General features: G+C 45.2%; 1 protein-coding gene across 1 annotated transcript in view; it reads left to right on the top strand.

The window, feature by feature from the left end:
• The window catches only part of CUNH18orf63 (chromosome unknown C18orf63 homolog), an 82,993-nt gene that overhangs the window by 35,206 nt on the left and 24,916 nt on the right, over positions 1 to 22,871 (top strand). Inside the window, exons 12-14 of the mRNA XM_026496559.2 lie at positions 10,532 to 10,630; positions 10,749 to 10,777; positions 12,098 to 12,168. Of these exons, the coding sequence (XP_026352344.1) occupies positions 10,532 to 10,630; positions 10,749 to 10,777; positions 12,098 to 12,168 (199 nt within the window). The remainder of the gene's footprint in view (positions 1 to 10,531; positions 10,631 to 10,748; positions 10,778 to 12,097; positions 12,169 to 22,871) is intronic.

Here is a 22,871-nt window from a genome sequence, read left to right as displayed (position 1 = left end):
AAACGTTCAAGAACCATAATGACAGAAGGAATTACCAGTATAAATGCTAAGAGAAAACCAGAAAGGCAAACAGAATTCAAAATCACTTTTGCTCTTAAGATATTTGATAACCCAGACTGGAAATGGAGCTGTGTTTTGATGATGTTGAAGAGTGAGGGGAACAGAAATGTAAACTCTTGAGCGCCTGCCAAAGGCGGAAAGCCTACTGGAGATGCCCACCTCACTCTGCAGTAGACATGTTTTGCTGGGACCCTGAAGACTGTGCCCAAGGTGAAGGTACCATCAGCTACCACCCCCAAGAGACTGTAGGGGTGCACCTCCTTAGTGTGAGAAGAATAGGGGAAAAGCATGGGCCCCGGTGGATCTCTGCCCAAATTCACCAAGGTGATCCAAGAAAACTCAAACCAAGAATTTAAAATAACAACTATAAAAGTGCCAGAAATATAAAAAACTTTAGGGAAAAAACAATGCTTTTGAATGATATTAAAGAATATCAAAGTAAATGGAGGACTGTGCCACGTTCATAGACTGGAAACTGGATAATGGAAGGATTCAGTTGTGATTTTGAGCCACACTTCATCATGTTTGTTTTTAGAACTTGATAAGCTTATTCTACAATTGATACGGGCACGCAGAAGTCACAAATAAAGACTCTTAACAGAAAACAAGAGAGATAACTTGCTCTCCAGATAGCAAGATTTATACAAAGCTATGATAATTATAACAATATGGTATTGGTGTCCAGATTGACAAACCACTGAAACAGAAGAGCCCAGTAGACTGTATATAAATAAGATTTCATACTATTACTGCTCATGATGGCTCAAAGGCAATCTAAATGGCCATTATGAATCTTCCTAATGTAAGTGAGATGTGAATGAGCTTCCATTCATGTGAAGTCCAAAAACAGGAAAAATTCAACCATATTGTTTAAGGATTTTTTTGCTATAATTAATATTTTATTCTTCCGTTCAGTGTTGTTTAAAGGCTGCAAGAAATTAGACAAATCTTTTGCTAATATAAGTGTTAATTCTTCGCAGACAACCATATAATCCTTTAAATCACATAAACAAGATTAAGGTTTCTGCAACCTACATATGCCTCTTTTGGGAAAAAAGAAAAAGCAATGTATTGACAATTTAATTGGACCTTTAAAAAAATGGTTTTCTTACCAAACTTTATAGTAAATGAACTTATCATCAGAGCAGTGAACTCAAGTCAGATCAAGCAAAGGAACCGTGTAAAAATTATGAAGGAAGTCAAGGGAATTATTTAAAAATTCAGCATAGTGGTGCATTATAAGGGAGAGAAAGTAGTATGGTTGAGGCAGGTAGATGGTAGGCCGGTCCTTCTGGAATACTCGTAATATCTGTTGTATTTCTTGTCCTGGGTGGAAGTTCTACAGCCATTGATTTTATTATTACTCAAACCGTACCTATATGTTTATGTACTTTTCAATGTGTGTGTTATATTACATAGGAATTATATTTGTATGTTATATTTGTTTTTTGAAGAGAAAAAATGGAAAAAAAAATGACCTTTGCATAATGTAGAATACTGAAGGGGCTTTCCTTTGGGACCATACAATAGTAAATTGGGGCTGTAGGTCATAAGGATTGTGTTCTGACCATTCTCTAAAGGATGGTGGGTGCCCAGGACTCTCAGAATGAGCTGCTTTACAGAAATGTAAGGATGGGAGGTTGCAAGATGGAAGCAGAGTGGGAAGACACTAGGCTCAAAAAAATCCCAACAGAAGTGTGTGGGTTGAGTGGTAAGGGCAGAGGGCAACAAAAATGCAGCACTATAGCATGGACCTAAGTGGTCGAATCAGGTCAGATGCTTTGAGGAGTTTTAACTAGAAATGGTTAGTGTGAAAAGAGTGAATTGAGCGTAGGTCTATAGTCATCATATTGCACGGTTTCTACTTTGTGGACCTCAGTTTTAAGATCAATTCATGTGAGTTCTGAAAAAAAAAAGTATAATCTCTGCTTCCAACTTAGTTTTATTCAACCCTTATCCACGTAATGAGGATGCTGAGGAATTGTCCTGAAGAAAAAGTGGGGAGGGAAGTCCTGTGGCAGCCACGTGCGACCAGTATGAGTCTAAGGTATTATTTATTTTTATCTTATAATTTGCTTCAGGGTTCAATATAAATAACAACAGTGCATTAGAAAGCCATTCCTTTATTAACTTGAAAAGCAAATATAAGTAATCATACTGTGGAATAGGAAGTGTTATTAAAAACAGCCAAGCCTAGCTCATCACGTAAAATTTAAAGACAGGAGGGAAATGCCCCCACCTTTGCCCCTACATATCCCCAAAAAGAAGAAGACCCAGAGAAACAGGAAATACATAGTTACCAAGAAGCTAAATTGTTTGGGAATGGGGTTTGGGGGCACAGAATTCACAGTTACTGTCAGTATTGCAAGTTGGAGGGGGAGAGTCAGTGGGATACAGACTTCATTCAAAATTTCAGGAGCATTATTAGGAACTTGCAGGATGCCTCCCTGCGACGCTCCCCTTTTGCTATTTATGGCGATGTGGTCACTTTCCACAGCCAAGCCACTCTCACATCCCAGACATTACAGAGAAATATTCACAGTTGTTTAAGTGACTGAGTTTCGGGGTTAATGTGTTACACAGCAATAGATGACCAGTACAATGCACAGTGTAGAAACGAGGACAAAGACCAGGGCCCACAAGCAGCACTGCCAGGCAAGCTCTGAGAACATGAGTGTGAAAAACGGGGCCGTGCTGTCGGGCTCACTGGCGTGCTCTCCATTTGTGTAGGTGGACAGCCGTTCAAAGTGGAGCTCGGAGGCCTCGCCACCGGAGTCCGATGCCCTGTGACGTCAGGACATCTGTGTTTCCCAGTCTACTGCACGGTGGGAAATACTGATCTACCTGTGCTGGGAGGTGACAGAGCATCAGGTCTTGCCCCTGGTTAGTGCTCGTGAGTGTTTCCCACAGATGCTAGTTCCTCTGGAAAGCCTGCTGACCCCCTACACCAGGGTTGGTACCCCTCCCATGCACCCCACGTTTCCCTCTCAGGGGTCTTGTCAGTGTCCTAATGGCCCTTCTCCTTCTCTCCTTGCCATCTGTGAGGGCCACGTGGCAATTCTTTTTTTTTTTTTTTTTTAAAGATTTTATTTATTTATTCGACAGACAGCCAGCGAGAGAGGGAACACAAGCAGGGGGAGTGGGAGAGGAAGAAGCAGGCTCATAGCAGAAGAGCCTGATGTGGGGCTCGATCCCATAACACCAGGATCATGCCCTGAGCCAAAGGCAGACGCTTAACCGCTGTGCCACCCAGGCACCCCCTACGTGGCAATTCTTGCCTCTGCCTTGGAAACACGTTTGGGGGCAGGGGGAAGCAGGCGATGCAGAGGGACCGGATCAACTGGCCAGTGACAAACGGAACACTGAATCCAACATCTTGTTCTGCCAAAACGCTTTGCTTCATGATTTTTAAGAATTTTTAAATGTGTGATATTTCAGAGAAGGATTTGAAGACATATTCATGTGATCATTTTCATGGGTATTGGTGACCTCCAAACACATACAACCCTTCAAAACCTTTCTTCAGATAAGCAGTTCTTCATCTTTTCTCTGCTTCACTGCCCCCCTATAAACTCACTCCCTTTAGACACTTCTCACTGAATCTCTAGATGGAGGGAGGGTTTGGTGGTTGGTGCCTGGAGCTTAGACGTTGGAAAAAGCCCATCAAGAACAGAGGAGTATAGGAGGGGAATCGTTCCCCTTTCTCCTCTGTTTCCCTTGAGACTCACTCTTAGATTAGGCAGGTGCCCAAGAGTCCTCCCAGCTAACAGCATTGAGACCTATTTGAGAAGCCAGTGTAGGTTTCTCTCAGCAGAAAGGCCTGTCCCCTCAGAGATAATTACTAAGGCTTCCAGAGTCCATCTGGCATGAAACATATTTCTGTGCTAACCTCACCCAGGCCACGTGATGGCCTTGTAGCTAATGAGGATGCCACAGGGCTGGTGCAGCCATCAATGCCAGTGCTGCCCACACAGCGTTCCAGCTCAGATGGTGCCCGTGAACGTCAGCGAGCTTGCTTGGGCACCCGGTGTAAATGGCAGTTAATGATTATGACCCAGACTTTCATGGCATATCTGTAAAACAAAGAACTTCTATGTTATAAAATTGAGCAAGCTCTGTGTTTCCCACAGCAATAAATTCAGCTTGCCTTTTTCCTCCTAAGAACTAGTTTTGGGACTTTGTAAACTAAAGTAAGCCACGCTATAAATGGGGCTGCTAAGATGAAACAAAGGAAAGTATTTTTAGTCCTATTTCTCTTTAACCACATTTACCACATTTCATTACTTTGCTGCCTACTATTGCTCTGTGGTCCCTAAGGAAATAACTAGATGAAATTGAGAATAAAAACAACATAAAGTAGGATATTTGATATGCCAGGTTGCCTATACACAGTTAGGTCACACAATGATTAAATTTAGCTCTCGTGACCGTGATTTCCAGTGCGGTTCAATCTTGGGGGCTGTGGGAAACAGAACGCTTCTTCCACAGTGTCAGAAAAGAGTTCTGTTGAAACACGGTTTTACGTGTCCCTGCCATTTAGGAATGTAGACACACATCAGGCAGGTTCTCCTTTGAGACATTACTGAACATTGTGTTTCTGCCATCAACTTGGCAGAGGTTTGATTTGGCCCAAGAGCACATTTGCCCAGCGTTCCTCTCCACACACGCATGCTACCTGTTGCATCTCCATCCTGTTGTGTTCTAGGAACAGGTATAGAGCTCCGTCTGGGTGTGGGGAGCCATGACATTTCCGACGGGCAGCCCCATTTACACTTAGTCTCCCCAAACCTTCCAACTTTGAATGTATTGTCCCATTGTTTGAAAAGAGGCCCCGAAGTATAAACCAGCTATGTAAGTCAAAAAGAAGAATTTTCGGACATTTAAAGTTAATTATATAACAAGGCTGTGTAATTTTTTTCTGGGGAGACAGAGAGTGGGATTTCCAAATCAGACTGGTTCACTTTTGTCTGGACTGGTTTTAATTAACTGGCAATTCTTCTGGAAAGCACAGAGATAGACCAGATGTCCTCTCAAGGTCCCTTCAAACCAGCCTACTCTGTGCTGAATGACAGAAAGTAAGAACAGAAAGAGCTCTTGGCTGAGGAGTCCAGTTCCTTCAACTCAACAGTGAGGGGACAAGATACACAGAGTAAGCATAGTTCACATTATTATCATTATTATTCTAAGGAAAAATAATTCTGTTGCTTTACAGTCCCATCTTTTTAAAAAAACTTTTTATTGTAAAAAATACCATGAATTCAAAAGCACTTACAAAGTATACATGTGCAACTTAAAGATTAAAAATGAAACCAATATCTTATCCTACTGTCCAAGTTAAGGGACAGCCTTACCGAACTTCAGAAGCTCCCCACTGAAGTGAAGTCACCATCCCCCTGAATAATTTGTTAATCATTCTCTTGCTTTTCTTCATAGTTTTACCACATATGTGGCTACATCCCCACACAATATATTTGAAGGTTGTGTAGATTAGCTCAACACCACATGCATTCTTCTGTGACTTCTTTCTCTTCATTCATCGTCATGACTTGAGGTCCAACCATGCTGGTGCCGTCGTTGTTGTTCATTCCTTGTCCTTCTGCTGTACTATCCCATTGTATGAATATACCACAGTTTATCCATTGCACTGTTGATGAACTTTGGATTATTTCCAGTTGGCATTTTTCTTTGTTTTCCACTTGTTTCGTGTGTGACTTGCTTATGTGCAAGTTTCTCAGACTCTGGAATTGATACATGAAAGGAGAGCCAACTTTAAATTGTAAAGTGACATTTGAGATGAGTCCTGGGTGGTAGGAAGGAGGCAGTCATGTAAAGATTGGGAGCAGAATGTTCTGAGGAGGAGGAACAACAAACACAAAGCCTCTAGGGTGAGAAATGGTGGAGTGCGTGAGGAAGAGTAAGATGGCCCAGGTGGCTAGGGCGTTAGAGCCCATAGAGCGGTAGGAGGTGAGATGGAGCAGGCAGCAGAGGCCAGATGGTAGGTGCAGTGGGAGGCTGGTAAAGAGGCCACTCTGGGGGATACATGGAGAATGGGTCACACTTGGACAAGACATAAAGCCTAGAGAGCAGTTAAGGGGCTGCCGGGTCATCCAGGCAAGACACAGTGAAGGCTTTAGATAAGAAGAGAACCAGTGGAGATGGAAAGACAGACTGAACTCAAAAATATTATGGACATAGACAAATGAACTTCATGGTTGGATGTGAAGGTGAGAAAAAGAGAGAAATCAGCTTGAGTCCTACGTTTTTGCCTTGAAAAACCAGTGACTCATCCTGGGAGTTCTTGAGTTGCAGAAGGTGAGGGGAAGGATGGAGGCATTTTGAAGAGGTGGAGAAAATAAATGTGTTTGTTTTAGCAGTGTTAGGCTTGAGATGCCTAATGGACATCCAGGGAAAGTATCGTGTAGGCAATTAATCTGTGAATCTGGAGGAAGGTCTGGCCTGGAGAGACACATTTGCAGTCATTAGCATATCACTGATAGTTGAAGTCCTGGGAGAAAATAAGATTACCCAGACAAGGTGTAGAAGGGAAGAGGTCCAAGATCTGACCCTAAGGAACCCCCAACAGTTTTGGACAAGCCAAAGGAGAAGAGCCAGCAAAGAATGTGTAAGTCAGAGAACCAAAAAGGATGGTATCATGGGAGCCAGGAGCTGGGACTGTCTCTGGAAGAAAGGCATGCTCTACTGAATGGTGCCAACAGCTCAGGGACAGTGAGGACAGAGAAATTCATGGAGAAGCAGAGATGGAAAAAGCTGCTTTCCCTGAGGGGTGGGGCCATACCCAACCAGAGCAGATGCAAGTGAATATGAGGTAAGGCAGTAGAGCTGAACCCAGGATTGGATAAAAGGAAAGCGGTCAGCAACTGGAGCAGAGAGGGACTGGCTGCTGGAGAAGGCATGGGGTGACAGGGGCTTTGCTCTGTGCAAGATGGAAGATAGAGAATGTTTTCACACTGATGGCAAGATTTTCAAGCAGGGAACACTGAGGTAGCAGGAGTGTCCTTGAGAAAGGAAGAGCGGATCCAAACACAAGAGGAGAAGCTGACCTGTGATTTGAGCAGGGATGCTCATGAAGATTAATATTCAGTGTGCTCACCACCAAGTAATTTAAAACAGTAAAAACTTAAAAACCCACATATTCAACAATAGGAGAATAGTGTCTTGTAAGTTATAGCATATCTGCAAAATGGCAGGTTATACAGATTGCTTCTTGGAGTCATGTGTATAGACACAAATGATATACAAAACCATACGTTTGAATTTTGAAAAGGAAAATATACATCTGTATCACATGTATGAAAACTTCTGAAAGGAAATGCATCAGAACATTACCAGTCATTACTTTGTGTCCTGTTTTGGGTGATCTTTCTCAAATGTCCCAAGTGTTTGTAATGAGCATGAACTCTTTGTATTATCAGGAAGAAGACAATTCATGTTATTTTGAAAAATAGATGGAGCAAGACACAGCATTTTCTCTTTTGGCCAGACAGCTATTTCCTTTTGATACATGCAAAAATATTGAAGAAGTGATACTGTTTAAATTTAGATTAATTCCACATTGGTTTTCCTTTTTTATTCTTATCTGTTGCATCTCCTCATGGTATTAGGCATTTTTCACTCTGACACGTGCCAAATTGTTGCTTATGCTCTTTCTAGAGCGCTGGGCAATCGCCCAGTCACTTCCTGCCAGGAAACATGACAGGAATACTGCCAAAGAAGTCACCCGGCACCTTCGTGATGGGAAGATGACGAAACAGGAGGGCCCTGGAGCCTTTTAGGGAATCCCAATAACTCATTTAACTGAGAAATTGCAGCTTCAGGCAGTTGAAGCCACAAGCAGAGCAGCTTTCTCAATGGTGAATATTTAAGTAACTGCTACAGTCAGAGAAAGTATATGCATCCAGGAAGCACACAGCTTCCCAAGTAGAATTCAGGGCTGTTGTCTACTGGAAGAGCCGGTGGATGCCAGGAAACAACTGATGTTGACCACAAGCTGTGATCCAAAAATCCTGACCTCGTTGACCTGTAATCACAAACGTAGTGGTCATATTTCCACTAAAATAGGCTTTCATTCATTTTCAAATATTTATTTAGCACCTACAAGGCACAGATGTTATGCTAGGAGCCAGATATGCAATTTCAAATATAAAAGGCCTGGTTGCTATCCCCCCATCCAGTGGGGAAGAGACACACACAGTGCAGCATGTTTTGAGGATGCGTTAAATGCTACCACAAAGGAAACACTCTGAGCTATCACAGAAGCCATAGCAGGAGCATGGCTTCCAGAAAGAAGGGAAGTTTAAGCTGGGATATTTCTATGGGTGGGAATTAATGGTGTAAACTGGAGGTGAGGGGGGTGTGGGTGGAATAACGTGTGTGAGAAGACCCAGAGGAAGACATGAGAACTCCAAGAAGCCAGAGGAGATCAGCAGGGCATGAATGCAAGGCAGAAAGAGCAGTGAAAGCAGCTGGACAGCAGGGACTCAAGACTTAGGTTGGAGGAAGGCAAGACTGGAGACGGGGGATCACTTAGGGGACTGCAGTCGCGTGATGTGGAGAAATAAACTGGTTAAGAAATATCCAGGAAGTAGAGCCGCCAGGACTTGGTAGTTAACTGATACAATAGAAGCTTGGATCATGGGTGGCAGATCTTTCTCTTTTCTAATATAAGCATTCAGTGCAATGCATGTCCCTCTGAACACTGCTTTAGCTGCATCCCACAGTTGTGACGTGTTGTGTTTTCATTTTCATTCAGCTTAAAATACTTACAAATTGTATTCAGAAGCTTGTTGTTTAATTTCTAAATATTTGTGGCTTTTGCAGATGTCTGTCATTGTTTTCTAGTCTAATGCTACTGTGGTCATTCATTTTAATTTATTTACTAGACTTGTTTTATAGTCCAGGATATAGTCTGTGTACTGTGCCACCACAAGCCCAGTTGATTCCCTTCCCTTTTTTATCTGACCTCACCTTGCCTTACCTGACTTCTTTGTCTTTTTCTTTTTCAACGACCTCTCTCCAGTACATAGGAGTGAAGAGGTCAGGCCTGCATACATTTCCTGCAGTCTGCAAATTTTTTCTCGACACTGCCTGTGAAGAATTATGCACCAATTCCACAAAAATAAGCAATAAAATATTGGCACATTGTAGTCTAAATCCATATTTGGAAAAGAAAATTACTCTAAAGAATGACAGTCTGCAGAAATGAGACACTGACCACAATAATTACAACCTTTACTTTATTATGTAGACTTTAGCCTCCCTGGAGCCAGAGCCACACGGTTGCAAACATCTCCTTCCCAGAAGAGGGTCTCTCCCCATTGGGGTGGCTTCCCAGAAGAAAAAGATATTCGGCTTCAAAGACCAGTTCAATCTCCTGTCTCTTAAGATATTGCAGGGACTTTAGAATTTTAATTACCATTCTCTCTTCAATAAGGATATATACATATAACTTGATATCTGGTCTCCCCCAGTGGCATTGCCTTTTTTGCCATTGTTAAGCAAGGAAGAGAATCATGTGTTGGGCTGGGAACATGAGCTAGGAGTTGTGGATTCTGCTTTACCTGCCATGAGTAGCTAGAACATAAACACAGCCTCTGAATGCACATGGGTACCTATTGATGTCTAATGCCAGCTCCTAGCCCCTGTACCTTCTGCTCTTCTCTAACCACAGTGGAGCCTGAAAAGTGCTTGTTCAGCTTAGTTCTTACAACACTGTAATTCTGCTAAGTTTTGAGACACTGGTCTTTGCAGAGAACTCGTTGCAGAGATGAGATCCTCTTTGATCACATCAAAGTTGTCCTCAGGGAACACGGTACAGGTTCCTGTCTTGTGACCTAACAAAGGGGCAACTAATAAAACTAAGTGAAGAAATTCTGGAGTTGGCAGTTGAAATTCCTCTAAGTCCTTAAAGTCACGAATTTTAGGGAATTTATAGTATTTAAAGGTAAGAAAACAAGGAGTTGTTTGGGGTTTTTTCCCTGTCATTCAGAATGTTGTCCTTGGAAAGAGGAAGTGGGATAGAACAGGGACTATAAAGTGGGTTAAGAAATCATGCAGTAGCCTGCAGCAACTTTAATAGAGACCAGCTTGAGGGCACTTTTTATTTTCTGTTGAAGGTTATTTCTTCTTGGGGGACTTAAAAACCATGAAGTCTACCCACACTCCTTAACTAGAAATATCTAGCCACATGTGTCCCAGATCTGAGAAGATCACATGTGCTTCTGTGGACATCTTGAGAAGCTCTGTTCGAACACTCACATTTTATTTTATTTCTCCATCAGGCTCCGGTTTTGAATTCCACAAGTCCTGACTCAACCACAGCTCTAATGAGAGAAGATGTCATATATTCTTGAGTGTCCCTAAGGAGTATTGGGAGCTTCCATGTCCCATGAGGCTGCCATGCCAGGACAACAGCTCAGCTTCTCTGCAAGTGACTGACTGTCCCTGTCCTTAGGCCCCCGGCCCTGCTCCTGTCACATCAGGATCCAGCAGTTGGCAGCTGCCCACGGTCATCAGGGCCCCAACCATCATCACAGGGGACTTCTACAGTACGGTCATGCTCTGAATGTCACTGTTCACACATCACAGTGCAGACTTCTTCACTGTAGTCTGCGTTTGTACACCAGAAGCTTCTACTGGCCTGTTGAGCAGCCCGCATCTCTGTTCCCCAGGTGGATCCGGCAGTTTGCATTGGCGCAAGGTAAGATGTGGAAGCCTGCACAATTTCTTCTAAGATGATTATGTAGAGGAAGTCCAGAAAAGAATGTGTTTTTAAGAAAGCAGCGATGGAAATTTCTGGAGAGGTATGCCATAGAGGCTGTTCCCTCAGCCCCTGCAGCAGAGGTGTCCACCCCAAATGCTGGCAGTGTTGAGACTGAGGGACCCTGAGCCAGTGCGAGACTATGGTGGCTTCCCGACCATTGGCTTCCGGTGCAGACAGCACAGCAAGAGTTAGGGGTTCTGTAACCCAGTCACAAGAAAGCGGGGTCACTTCTGCAGAGTGTGTTTACGTGGGGAAAACAGCTTTGACTCAGCACACCTAGTAGAACCTCGTGAGTGGGTGCAGACAGCAGCACTCGGGGAGGGGAGGGGATGGGCGTTCTCCCTGGGCTGGTTGAGGGAGACCTGAGAGACAGGTCAAGGAAGGATGCTGGAAGCTGACAGGTCTCTTTGGGCACAGACAGTCCCAGGCTGACCCAAGTGGGGCTGGTGAGGAGACGCTGTGAGAGAGAAGGTGTGAAGGAGGGTTGGAGTCCAATTAGAGGGCCCTAAAGGGGCTCCAGACTTCACTCGAGGCCGGATGCATATTTGCGGGTACTTGGTAACTTTGTGAAGTAAACGGCAAGGGAAGAAGGAAGACATGCACCTCAAATCCTCCTCCCCCACAGTCGTGAGGCCTCTCGGGACATCAGTTCACAGTCCGCAGCTTTCCCTCTGGCCACTGAGTAGTAGACTTGATCCCTCTGCCCGTAAGAGACAGCAGTGCAGGAAAATAAAGATGTTTTCAATAGTGGGAGCCACCTTGTCCCCAGTATCCCATACTCATTCATTCAACAAGTCACTGATCAAGGACCTTCTGTGTACAAGGTGCTCCGAACACTGGTTCCTTAGGGAATCAAATCTCAGGTAAGAATGAAGCTGAGGTGCAGTCCGGGACCTCAAACCAAGGCCCTCAATGAACCCACGACTCGAGTGAGCTCCCAAAGCCACCAGAAGAACAGACCAAGTCTGGTGTCGCCTGCCCGTGGCCGGGGAACACAGACGAGCCCGCTGTCAGAGGCCAGGGGCCAGTGAGGACAGGCTTCGAAGCCACGTCCATGCTGGTGGTGTCTGGGGACGGGAAGGTGGTCGCTGTGCTGGTGTGACTATCTTCCTTTGTGTTTTCCAACCCCAGAAACAGCACCGAATGGAACTCCTGGTGTTTGTTCAGACGTGGGCTCCAAGTAATTCCAAAGCCTGAATCTCAACCACAGCCCATCTGCGCTCCCATCAGTCTGTCCTGACAGCCGTTTGACTGCAGAGCCCCAGCCCCCGAAGACTCACAACGGATGGCCCTCCTGACAGAGAATCAGACCACACCAGCAGTGCACGGTGAGTGTGAGCTCCTGTTTTGGAACCGTGTTCACACAAGCACTAGCTTCTTACGCGGGGTCACGATATAAGTTGAGGAGTGCCGCCTTCCTTATTTCGGGGGATCTAACCCAGGGAAGAAGGAAAAAAGAATAAATGCTGCCCAAAGGGTCATGAAAGCTGCAGGTTCGGCTCCTGGGAATAAAGTACCAGGAGGTACCAGGGCTCCAGCCAGTTTGGGGAGGGGCACTTGCAGATGGGGGGAGGCCATCCCCCCACAGGTGTGCTGGGGTAGGAGCCACTGGTGATCAGAAATACTAGCTTATCCTTTGGCTTCTGGAGCCAGGCTGGCAAGCAGATTGGGCTTGTTGCTTTAGACACAAATGTGCCTCAAACTGTTACTGACGGTGTTGTCTGCTCCCCTCCCCACGGCTTAGCAGGCCCTCTACTGACACCTCATCCAGCTCCACAGCTCTTAGGTCACCACAAGTTTTTGGAAACTTTCATTTGGGTTAAGATGCAGTCAAATCCGTTTGAAGACATAAATCTCCTGTTTGATTGGCAGCCCCATCCTCCCACAGTGCAGGCTAGCATCACGGCCTGAGGAGGGTGCAGGGGGTGTGCGTGCGTGTGTGTGTGTGTGTGTGTGTGTGTGTATTGGGGAGGGGTGGTGAGGAAAGTGGGGGGCAGGTTCTGCCCTTCCCCCACCTCTACCCTTCCTGGCTTACCCTCTGAGAGGGGGTCAAGGACAAAGAGGCATAGAGACAAAGCCCATGCCTCATGCCTGCCCACCTTGGCTGGTTAGAATGGCAGCTGCAGCCCCTCCTGGGGGGCTAATGTGCAGGCTACTGGCCAGCAACCCTGTGTGTCTAGCAGAGCCTGCTGAGACCCTGCCTCCATATAAGGTCGCCCCTTTGATGCCTGGTGTGACAGGTCCAGGGAAACCTGCAGCTTTCTCCAGCCCCGCCATCCCTGCCTTTAGGAACTGGGGCCTCAGGCCAGCATATGATATTACATAGATTATATATGAAGTATATTGCATATAATCTAATACACAAACATACAGCTTTATATGGTTATATAACTATATCATAGATACTTGCCTCTTCACTCCTGTACCTTTGAGAATCTTTCCTCTTCACCAGAAATGTGTTTCTCTACGTGGCATCAGTAAAATCCGGCCCTGATGCCTCCCCCTTTTCCTCCTGCGTGTCCTCTCACTTCCGTGGAATGTGATGCACTGTCCCTCCCAGGCCGTCAGCTCCTCGAGGGCTGATGCTGCTCATGCGCGATCGTTTTTGCCCCCAGCACCTGAGGAAATACTAGAAGAACTTCAGAAATCTTGTAACGAATTGCCTTTAGATATGTCGTTTCCTATTTGTGTTCATTCCACTGGCTACGCAAACTACCAGACACTCTCCTCCCATTGTTAGCTTTGCAGCCAGCACAGGCCCAGCCACAGAACGAAGGAACATGGAAAGGGACCATAATGTGGCCTAGGTGACAGGAGCTAGAGGTGTGTCAGATGAAGGAACTGCAGGGCCATCCCAGTCCTACAGTCACTTCTCTGTGTTGCCTGTGCCCTGTGTTCGTATCTTTCTTATTAATCAAGATTGCAGATAAGATGTTAGATATAAATATGTCGGCGTGCGCATGCACAAGGCCGTGCCAATAAAATGGTTATTGATGGCCAGATACAAAGAGCTTAGGGAGGCATTCAAATATCTGGATGAAAGCCCCTTAAATGTCATCCACCCTTGGGCCTGCCTGGGACCAGTTTGGACCGAGGGGACGTGCTGCTTGAGGTGGCAGCCATACCCGGGAGAATGGCTCCGGTTTTGAAAAATGGGAGTGTGGATGCGAAAGCAGATTCAGAGACTGGGAAATCTGAGCGTGGTCTAGGGAAATGGCGTTTACACGTGACTTTACAGGACACACCATGTCTATGTGAGCTGAGGGGCATTCCCGCTGTACCGCTCTATCCCAGGTGGCCGAGAGGCTGGATGCACAAAACTCAGATGTGTAGACTTACTGTGGGTCCAGACAGAAGAGCCCAGAAAATGCCTTTCGGTTACTGCTCATGAACGATGTCAGCCTAGGGAATGGTCATCGAAGCGCTAGCACACCCTTCACGATGGCCATTTCCCAAACCTCAGTGTTTGCTCTTCTTCAGTCAGATGCGGTTGGAGACTCCCCAACGGAATATAATGACTGACTCTGACTTTCAGTCTGAAGATGCCAATGTGCGGGTGGAGCTCTTTGCCACGGGGTTTGGGGAGCTCAGACCACCAGTCTGCCAGAAAAGCAATTGCGGGGACATATTTGCCTCTCTATTCAGGAACATCATTTATGATTTTCAAATTGACATCAAGTGGCTCCTAATAAAGTGTTTACAAAGTAGTTGATTTACTCAAGTAGCCATGTGGTTTTAAAATCTGGAAAGCACAGGTGACAGGTGACTTTTACCTGCCTGGATGGAGTGGGGTGAAGTGAGCCAATAAAATAGAAACGTTTGTCTACAAGCAAACCCATATCCTTCCCTGTTCTGCCATCCAGATGTGCTGACCCCCTGCTCCCCTGAGAGCTGAGGTTCTCTGCTCTGCAGGGTGTGAACAGACTCTCCTGTGAGGCATGCACAGCTGAGAGCCGGATACACACCAGAGAGAGGATGAAAGGCCAAGACCATAGACTAGCTGCTCAATTACTATTTATTGAATTAATTGTTATTTATTGATGAATTAGTTATAACTTAATCAGATAAGAAGACTGGTGATTCCTCTTAGGTGTCCACTTGGCTAGGCCATAGTCTCCAGTTACTTAATCAAACACTGTGTTGCTGTGAAGGTATTTTGTAGATGTGGTTAACCCTACAATCAGTTGACTTTCAGCACAGCAGATTAGCCTTGATAAAGTCCATGGGCCTCACCCAATCAGTTGGAGGCCTTAAGAGCAAGACTGAGGTTTCCCAGAAACAGAAATCCTGCCTGAAGATGGTAACATCAACCCTGCCTGCATTTGCAGCCTGCCAGCCTGCCCCATGGATTTCAGACCCTCCAGCCCCACAATCACGTAGGCCAATTCCTTAGAATAAATCTCTGAATATATATGTTAATCCCATTGGTTCTGGTTCTCTGGAGAACCCCAACGGGCACAGAGATCCTCAGCCCTGCTCCTCCACATTGCTTCTACAACTAAGTCCCTCAGGCAAGAGATTGAAAAATACTTTTCTGGAGAAGCTGACCAGCTCAAGAGGGAATTACACTAGCATCACAGGTTCCCCCATTATAGAGCTCAGCAGGTCTCCCCACAATGAACCCTACATCCATAGAACCCACCCAGATCCTCAGAACTTACCATTAGCTTCTCAATCTGCAATCCTTAAATCTGAGGGTCCCCAGACATCTTCCCTCAGACACGAAAGAGAGACCCACACAAGAGACAACCAGGTGGAAGGAACAGAGACTCTGAGGAAGAAGAAAACTTCAGAGGAACTCTTGTTGGTATCCTCAGGGAGATGATTGAACAAGATACTATTTTTCAAAAAAGGAAAACTCAGAGAATAACAACAACAAAAGAACTCTTGGATATTAAAATATGACAGCAAGATGGAAAACTCAGTAGAAGTATTAGGAGGTAAAAGTCAGGAAATCTCCAGGAAATAGAGAAAAATGAAAAATATGGGAAAAAGGAGAGAAAAGGTAAGAAAAGAGTAAATAAGTTCAGGAGATCTAGTAACTGAAAAGAAAATGCAAAGAATATGTGTAAGAGAGGAAATCATCAAAGAAATAATTCAAGAAAATTTCTGGAAGTACAAGACATGAGTTTCCTGACTAGAAGAATGCACCGAGCACCCAACATGATGATTGAAATTTTGCAACATTGGAAGGAAAAAAAAAAATCCTACAAATGTCCAGAGAGAAAAAATAGGTGGCATACACACAAGCAGGAATCAGAAAAGCATCACAGTTCAGTGGTGGAAGCTGGAAGGCAATGAATTCAATTCTCCAGTATTCTGAAGGAAAATTAAATTTCCAGTTTAGAAGTCTATGTCCAGTCAAATTGTCAACCATGCGTCAGAGAGATCAGATATTTTAGACATGCAAGGTGTAAAATAACTTAATTCCCATGTTCCCCTTCTTGGAAAGCTACTAGAAAATGTGCTTCCCCCAAATGAGAAAGTGGAAGATAGGGGACACAGGTAGTAAGAGACCCAGGACAGAAAGGTGATGAAGAAAGTCTGCAGCGTGCCAGCAAAGGGTGGTCCCAGGTGTGTTCACCTGGCCCTCAGGCACCCATCAGACCTGGCAGAGTAAAGGGGTCTCAGACATGCTCAGAAAATGAAGTAAGTGCTTCCACATGTGTCTAGAGGAGATTTGGACAGATGCAGAACAGTTTGAGGCTGAATTCATTACAAAAACATGAAAGCCAAATAAGTTAAAAAAAAAAAGATGATTATAAAGTTCAAGGAAAACAGAACTTTGGACAGCAAATTGCTCATGGCTCATTGATGAGTAAATATTCTTTAGTCGTAATAATGTGAATATTACACACTGACCTAAACAATATCACGCTAGGTCGGTATTGGGGAGGGAGGTCCCTGGTCAAGTGCACTGTTAAATCCCAGGCTAGCATGCACTCGCCTCTAGATCACTGTGGGGCTCTAGCCCCACTGGGAGACAATGAGGGACAGATCCCAACACCCTGAGAACACAAAGGAAAGAAAAATGCTTCAAGTCTCTAACATACACCATATTCTCTGTTAGACTTGGAAAACATTTGCACAGTTCCAGATCTCTGGGCATATTCTCAAGAAACATTGCTACTTATATCTATTATAAGAGTTCCCAGGGAGAGCGTGGTTGAGTACTTAGGATTCCAATTTATATATTATGGCCTCATGTTTCCCAACTTGAAATACCACAGTTAATGTGTCAACATTAAAAATGCAGCACTCAAGGTATCTGCTAATGTTTAATTTAATCTTGCATTTCTCTGGCACCTGGAGAAATTAAGAACCTGGGGAAAATAATGATTAGCAAGCATTTGTGACTTAGATCACCCTGCAATTGCAAAAAGCACTTTTAAGTGCTTTTAGGGTATTTATTTCTCAGCACCTCTCCGTGAGAAGGTGGCTCTGCTTCAGACAAGTTAAGCTAGGTGATTCCCACAAATCACAAGGAATATGTGAGGGAGAGTGGAATTCTCGCGACCTTCCATCCCGTTCGTCTGTGTGTGTAAAATTTAGGGGGCACTTTCTCAGCACAAAGCTGAGTTGTAACCCGGTATCAAGTGGTCACACCACCCAGTATCAACTATCCACACCATTAGCAACAGAAGAAGGAAGCCCTTCACTCTGGTAGACTTTCACAGGTAGAATGTGCAAATCTCTTGTATTATTTTCCCCTGACATGGTAAATCCCATCTTCCTCATACTTTACATCTCATTCCGTAACATTAGAACAGTATTGTTCAGAAGGTCGTATTCTTTCAAATGATGCAGAGTGTCCTGCGCTGGAGCTCTGACGCTGTGTCCTCAGCTGTGAGGAGTCGCTGCTGGTCTGAGGGATGCCCTGGCAGGTCCCCAAAAGAGCACAACATAAGCAACAGTGTTTCTCAGTCTCTTCTATTTTAAAAAGGGGAGGTAATGCTTAATATAAAAGGAATGCATTGCTAATTGTGGAATTTAATGTCTACACACGGGTGGGGAAAGGCAGAAAGAAGGATCCTGTTCTTGAATCTCCCAGCTCAGCCCTGGGAGGTGGCCCTGGAGAGGACATGGGCTCCTGCAGGCCAGACCCCCTGAGTGTCCTACGAGGACTTGTCTGCTGGGGCTGGGACCACCCCTCTCTCAGGTCCCCCGGTGATGCCATGGGGCTGGTGCAGGGACCACGGCGCTCACTGGGCAGGCAGTATCTTTCTCAGTAACCTCAGGCAGTTGTAGAAGCATCGGAGGCTGGCTTCTGTCCTTACTGCTGCTATTATCAAGCTCAGGGTTTGAACCACAGTGTGTGTGGCATTTCCCACCCCCACCCCCATATTTCTGTTCACTGTATTTAAAGTGATTAAGCAGAATCATTTGAAAGTGGGGGGAAAAAAGCTTTTAAAGTTAAAAAAGAGAGACTATGAACCACTTTGGATTTTGTTTTTAAAGAAAATTCCTAGGCTTTAAAACTGTCACCTTTACGACAGAATAGTGTCCACATGCAGTCCCGTTGAGAATTTCCAGCTACCCAAGCAATGTGTTCTATTTTTTTTTTTTTTTTGCTTCCTAATCTTAAAATTCACATTTCCTAAACAACCAGTGGGCTTATCTTGTGTTTCCAGCCACAGAGTTATGTAAAGTCTATTATTTTTCAAGGGAAGAGCAGAGAACTATTAAAGAAGCCAGCCTAGAAGGGGGAAAAGCCATCAGATGCAGCAATGATTTGAAGTTCTAGCACATTTCTGTGCTTAAAATAATCCAGTTCCAGATTGCCCCACTTGCCATGGAACCACCTCCTTACTCCCTTTCCACAGCTGTATTTGGGGAACAGAATCAGAAGAAACGGGGCTCCTCGGTGACCAGCCCTTCTCCTCCTTTTCCTCTGTAAGCTCTGGAGCTTTCTCATGCAATCAAAAAACATAAAAATGAGGTGGAAGTTGATAATAGAGAAATGGAGATAAAAAAACAAAGAAGGGGGAGAGAGGGATGTGGGCACTGTCAGACAATGCAGCCATCCTTCTGTAAGGGGAAAGTCAATGGGCAAGAGATGCTTTTTATCAGACTTAGTCAATCAACTCCTGAGCAGTCATCTAGCCACTAGGTGTAGTACCTGTATTGAATTTGGGGGTGGGAGGGACAGAAATTAGAAGCAGCAACACAGAACTTGCTTCCAGGGTCTCATGGTGCGCAGGGAGGGGTGAGAGACAGAATGCTGGCCCCACAGTCCAAAGTCCCAGAAACTATGATACGTTACCTTATATGGCGTACTTTGCAGATGTGATTGAGTTAAGAATCTTAGGTGGGGACATTATCTTGGAATATTTGGGTGGGTCCCCATGCAAGGGCCCTTCTAAGGGGAAGAGGGAGGCAGGAGAGTGAGAGGGAGGATGGGGCAGAAGGGAAAGAAAGATTTGAAGATGGAATGTTTCTGGCTTAAGAAAGAGGAAGGAGCCATGAGCCAAGGAATTGAGTGGCCTCTAGATGCTGGAGAAAGCAAGGAAACGGATTCTTCCCTAGAGCCTCTGGCAGGAACACGATCCTGCTGGCACCTTGACTAGACCCATATCAGACTTCTCCACAACTGTAAGACAATAAATCTGAGTTGTCTTAAGTGTGTATGTGTGTGGTAAGCCATTAAGTGTGTGGTTATGTGCTGTAGCAGCAGTAGGAAATTATACAGAAAGAAGAAATCAGAAAATGTGAAACAGTCTGAGTCTCCCCCACCCAGCCCCCAACCAGGGCACCAGTCTGAGACCCTCATACCCAGCCCCTGACCAGGGCACCAGCCTGAGTCCTCCATACCCACACCCTGATTAGGGCCTGGGCACAATAATCTCTCCTTACCTGTAGCAGGAGTCACTGACCTGGTTCCTCTTTGCAGTGTGAACAGCCCCACCCAAGGGTTTTCTTTACCCCCGAGACATGTGGTTGGCCCCTTCACTTCCATTGTTGACCACAAATCTTTAGGGACTCAAAAGGCCTTATGCTAGTCTGGATAGATTGAATATTGTGGAAATCCTAGTACAGTTTTTTCAGTCCTTCCCCGCTCTGTAGAAATGGGATGTGAGAAACAGCTCCTCCGGTGGAGAACCCACTTAGAATTCTCTGTTGTGGGGGGGAAGGGGATGCCTTGGTGGCTCAGTCAGTTAAGCGTCCAACTCTTGGTTTTGGGTCAGGTCATGATCTCATGGGTGGTAAGATTGGGCCCTGCATCAGGCTTCCCACTCATCAGGGAGTCTGCTTGAGAGTCTCTCTCTCCCTCTGCCTCTCCCCCCCACCACCTCTCTAAAATAAATATTTTTTTTAAAAAAAAGAATTCTCTGTTGGGCTAGTCAAATAGGGTGTATACTGCACCCACATAGAGGTAACTAATCAGGTACAGAAAGATTTACGTACAAGAGACACTTTACGATAATACTATGAACACTACATGTGGACAAGCCCTATATTTGGAACAGAAAAAGTTGATTTAAAGCCATTCACTGAATGAGCCAAAAATAATTGCCCAAGAGGCTTGGGATAAAGCCAATGAAAGCACAGAGCAGAACCCACAAGAAACACATGAAGCCTAGACGTACGTTAGCTTCAAAATTTGTGGCTTACAGACCAATTGAAGTTGGTCCTCCTGTCCTGCACCCGATTTAGAAAGAAACCAAAAAGAAGGTGATATACAGCGCCCCAAATGTAGGTCAAGAGGAGTGAAGAACTCCCAGTGGCTCAGGGTATAACCTTGGTACAGCCGAATCTTTATGTGGCAAACACATACAGACTTATTTACTCTGGAAGCTGTGCTGCAGGTGTGGCCGCAAGAAAGGGGACCAGGTGGATTGAGAGCTCTGCCCACAGAGTGCTGTGCTGGGCGGTGGGGATAACAGATGCATGCGGGGTTCTGCACACTGATGAACCCCACCATGTGAGCAGGGGGTAGGAAGTGAAGTGGCTGCAAAGATAGAAGTAAGTAATTATAATCTCAAATATGGGAGAATGACTCGAGGCCCCAGGGAACATACTTGGTGAGCAATTAGTGGTCTTGTCTTACTCAGCAGATAACTAGGCTAGAGTGTGCAGGTTGACAAAACTTTGAAGGTAGGTTGGGGAAGAGAAGTGTTGGTTAAGCATAAGAGGAGATTTGGAAGGAGTGGTGAAGAATAGGGATGAAACCACTGCTATAGGGAAGAGAATCTTGGAGAAAGAACAGAAGTGTTTTAAAGGGAATTTTAGGAATTCATGTGATTTGCAGTATAACATCCTTCTCCGGTGTTCAGTAAAATGATGATTATTCATCCATGCTTCTGGAATTTGTGGGAGAATTTTGGGTGCAAGGATGTGCAAGTGTACCACTTAATGTTCAGTTCGGGCTGCACACAGTGGAAATATCCAAAATAATAATAGGTCCATGATGATAAGATCCAGGGACCTTGAAGTTTTCGGCTTCGCTAACCAAGCAGTGGCTTTCATATTCAAGAACACCTTATTATCCAAAATAGCTGCTGGAGCTCCAGTCATCACATAAGCTTTCCAGGCAGCTGGAACTAGGAAGGCAAGAAGGGCCAAAAAAGTGCACCACTCTTTTAATAAAATCAGGAATCTATAATTAAGGAAGAAGAGAATGGCCATTGCAGACCAGCTGAGCGATCTCTGATGGAGAAGAGTGAAAGCAAACATCACTGTGAGTTACTAACCTAACAAAACTGCAGTGAGGAGATACAGAAAGTTCTATGAGCCATAGAGGCAAGTGGAGTGGATGCTGGCTGGGCAAGTGCTGAGGGGTTCCCAAGGATCTCCCATTGGAATTGAGTCTTCAAGCATGAGCAAAAGTCTGCAGATGAAAGGGGGATCATTGCAGCAGAGAAAAACAGGGCAACCACACTGTTCAGAGTCACACCCCGCAGGCTCTAATTCCTCCTGGGCACATTTCTAGAAGGGGAGACCCATCCCCACAGCCCGCACCAAGGCTGTCAGAAGTGACCAGCAGGCTTCTCCGCCCAGCTTTGCAGGATCCAGAGCCCTCGCTGCCTGCCCCGCATCTTCTCCCCACCTCCATCACTGCTGCCGCTCTTCTTCTGAAAAGGGGATAACTCCCATTTTTCACTCATAACCACATCTGGAAAGTCTGTGTCCAAGTGATCAAGGATTCAAACCAGCCTTCTCAGTGGAGGCCATGGACCGTGGCTACCAAAGGACTCTCACGTCCAAAAATTAGGCTCTGTGTGTATGAAATAAATCTTTGTTTTTGAGTTTTGGGGTTGTATTTTCTGTTTTGTTTGGCACGAGGCACAGCAGCAGTATGTCTGCACTCTGATTCAGACGTAGTCCAGTGTCCCAAGCCCAGCTGGAAGGCAACTGTCTCCAGGAGAAGCCCATCCAGGGAACTGAGAAGCTTGTCTACCCTGAGTTGCGTGATGGAAAAATACTGCATCTCTGCTTTCTGGTCTGCAATTCTTTTATTGTAGTAAAATACACAAGACATAAAATTTACCCTTTGAGCCACTTAGAGTGTACAATTCATTGGCATTCAGTATACTCACAATGTTGTGCCTCACCGCTGCCTCGTTCCAGAACTTTTTCATCGCCCCCAAGTAAAACTCCTACCCATTCAGCAGTCACTCCTCCTCTCTCTCTCCCCCCCCACCCACTGATGTGCTTGCTGTCCCCCTGGATTTGCCAGCCCTGGACATGACCTGTAAGAGGCATCTTTACAACACGCAACCTTTGGTATCTAGCTGCTTTCATTAGCACGTTTTCAAGGTTCACCCACGTGGTAGCGTGTGCCAGTGCCTCATTTCCTCTGATGGCTGAGTGACTCTGCATTGTGTGGAGAGCCCACACTGTGTTTATCTGTTCACCTGCTGATGGACATTTTGGTTGGTTCTCCTCATGGCAGTTGTGAATCTCGCTGCTGTAAACATCCGTGGCCAAGCATTTGTTTGAACACCTGTTTCCAGTTCTTTTCAGTATGTAAGCGGAATGGACTTGCCGGGGCATCTGGTCACTCTGTCTCACGTATTGAGAAGCCGCCAAA

This window comes from Ursus arctos, unplaced genomic scaffold (genome assembly GCF_023065955.2).
Source record: "Ursus arctos isolate Adak ecotype North America unplaced genomic scaffold, UrsArc2.0 scaffold_17, whole genome shotgun sequence".
Classification (NCBI taxonomy): domain Eukaryota; kingdom Metazoa; phylum Chordata; class Mammalia; order Carnivora; family Ursidae; genus Ursus; species Ursus arctos.
Note: the sequence above shows the minus strand (reverse complement) of the source record. Positions and strands in the feature narration are given on the sequence as shown.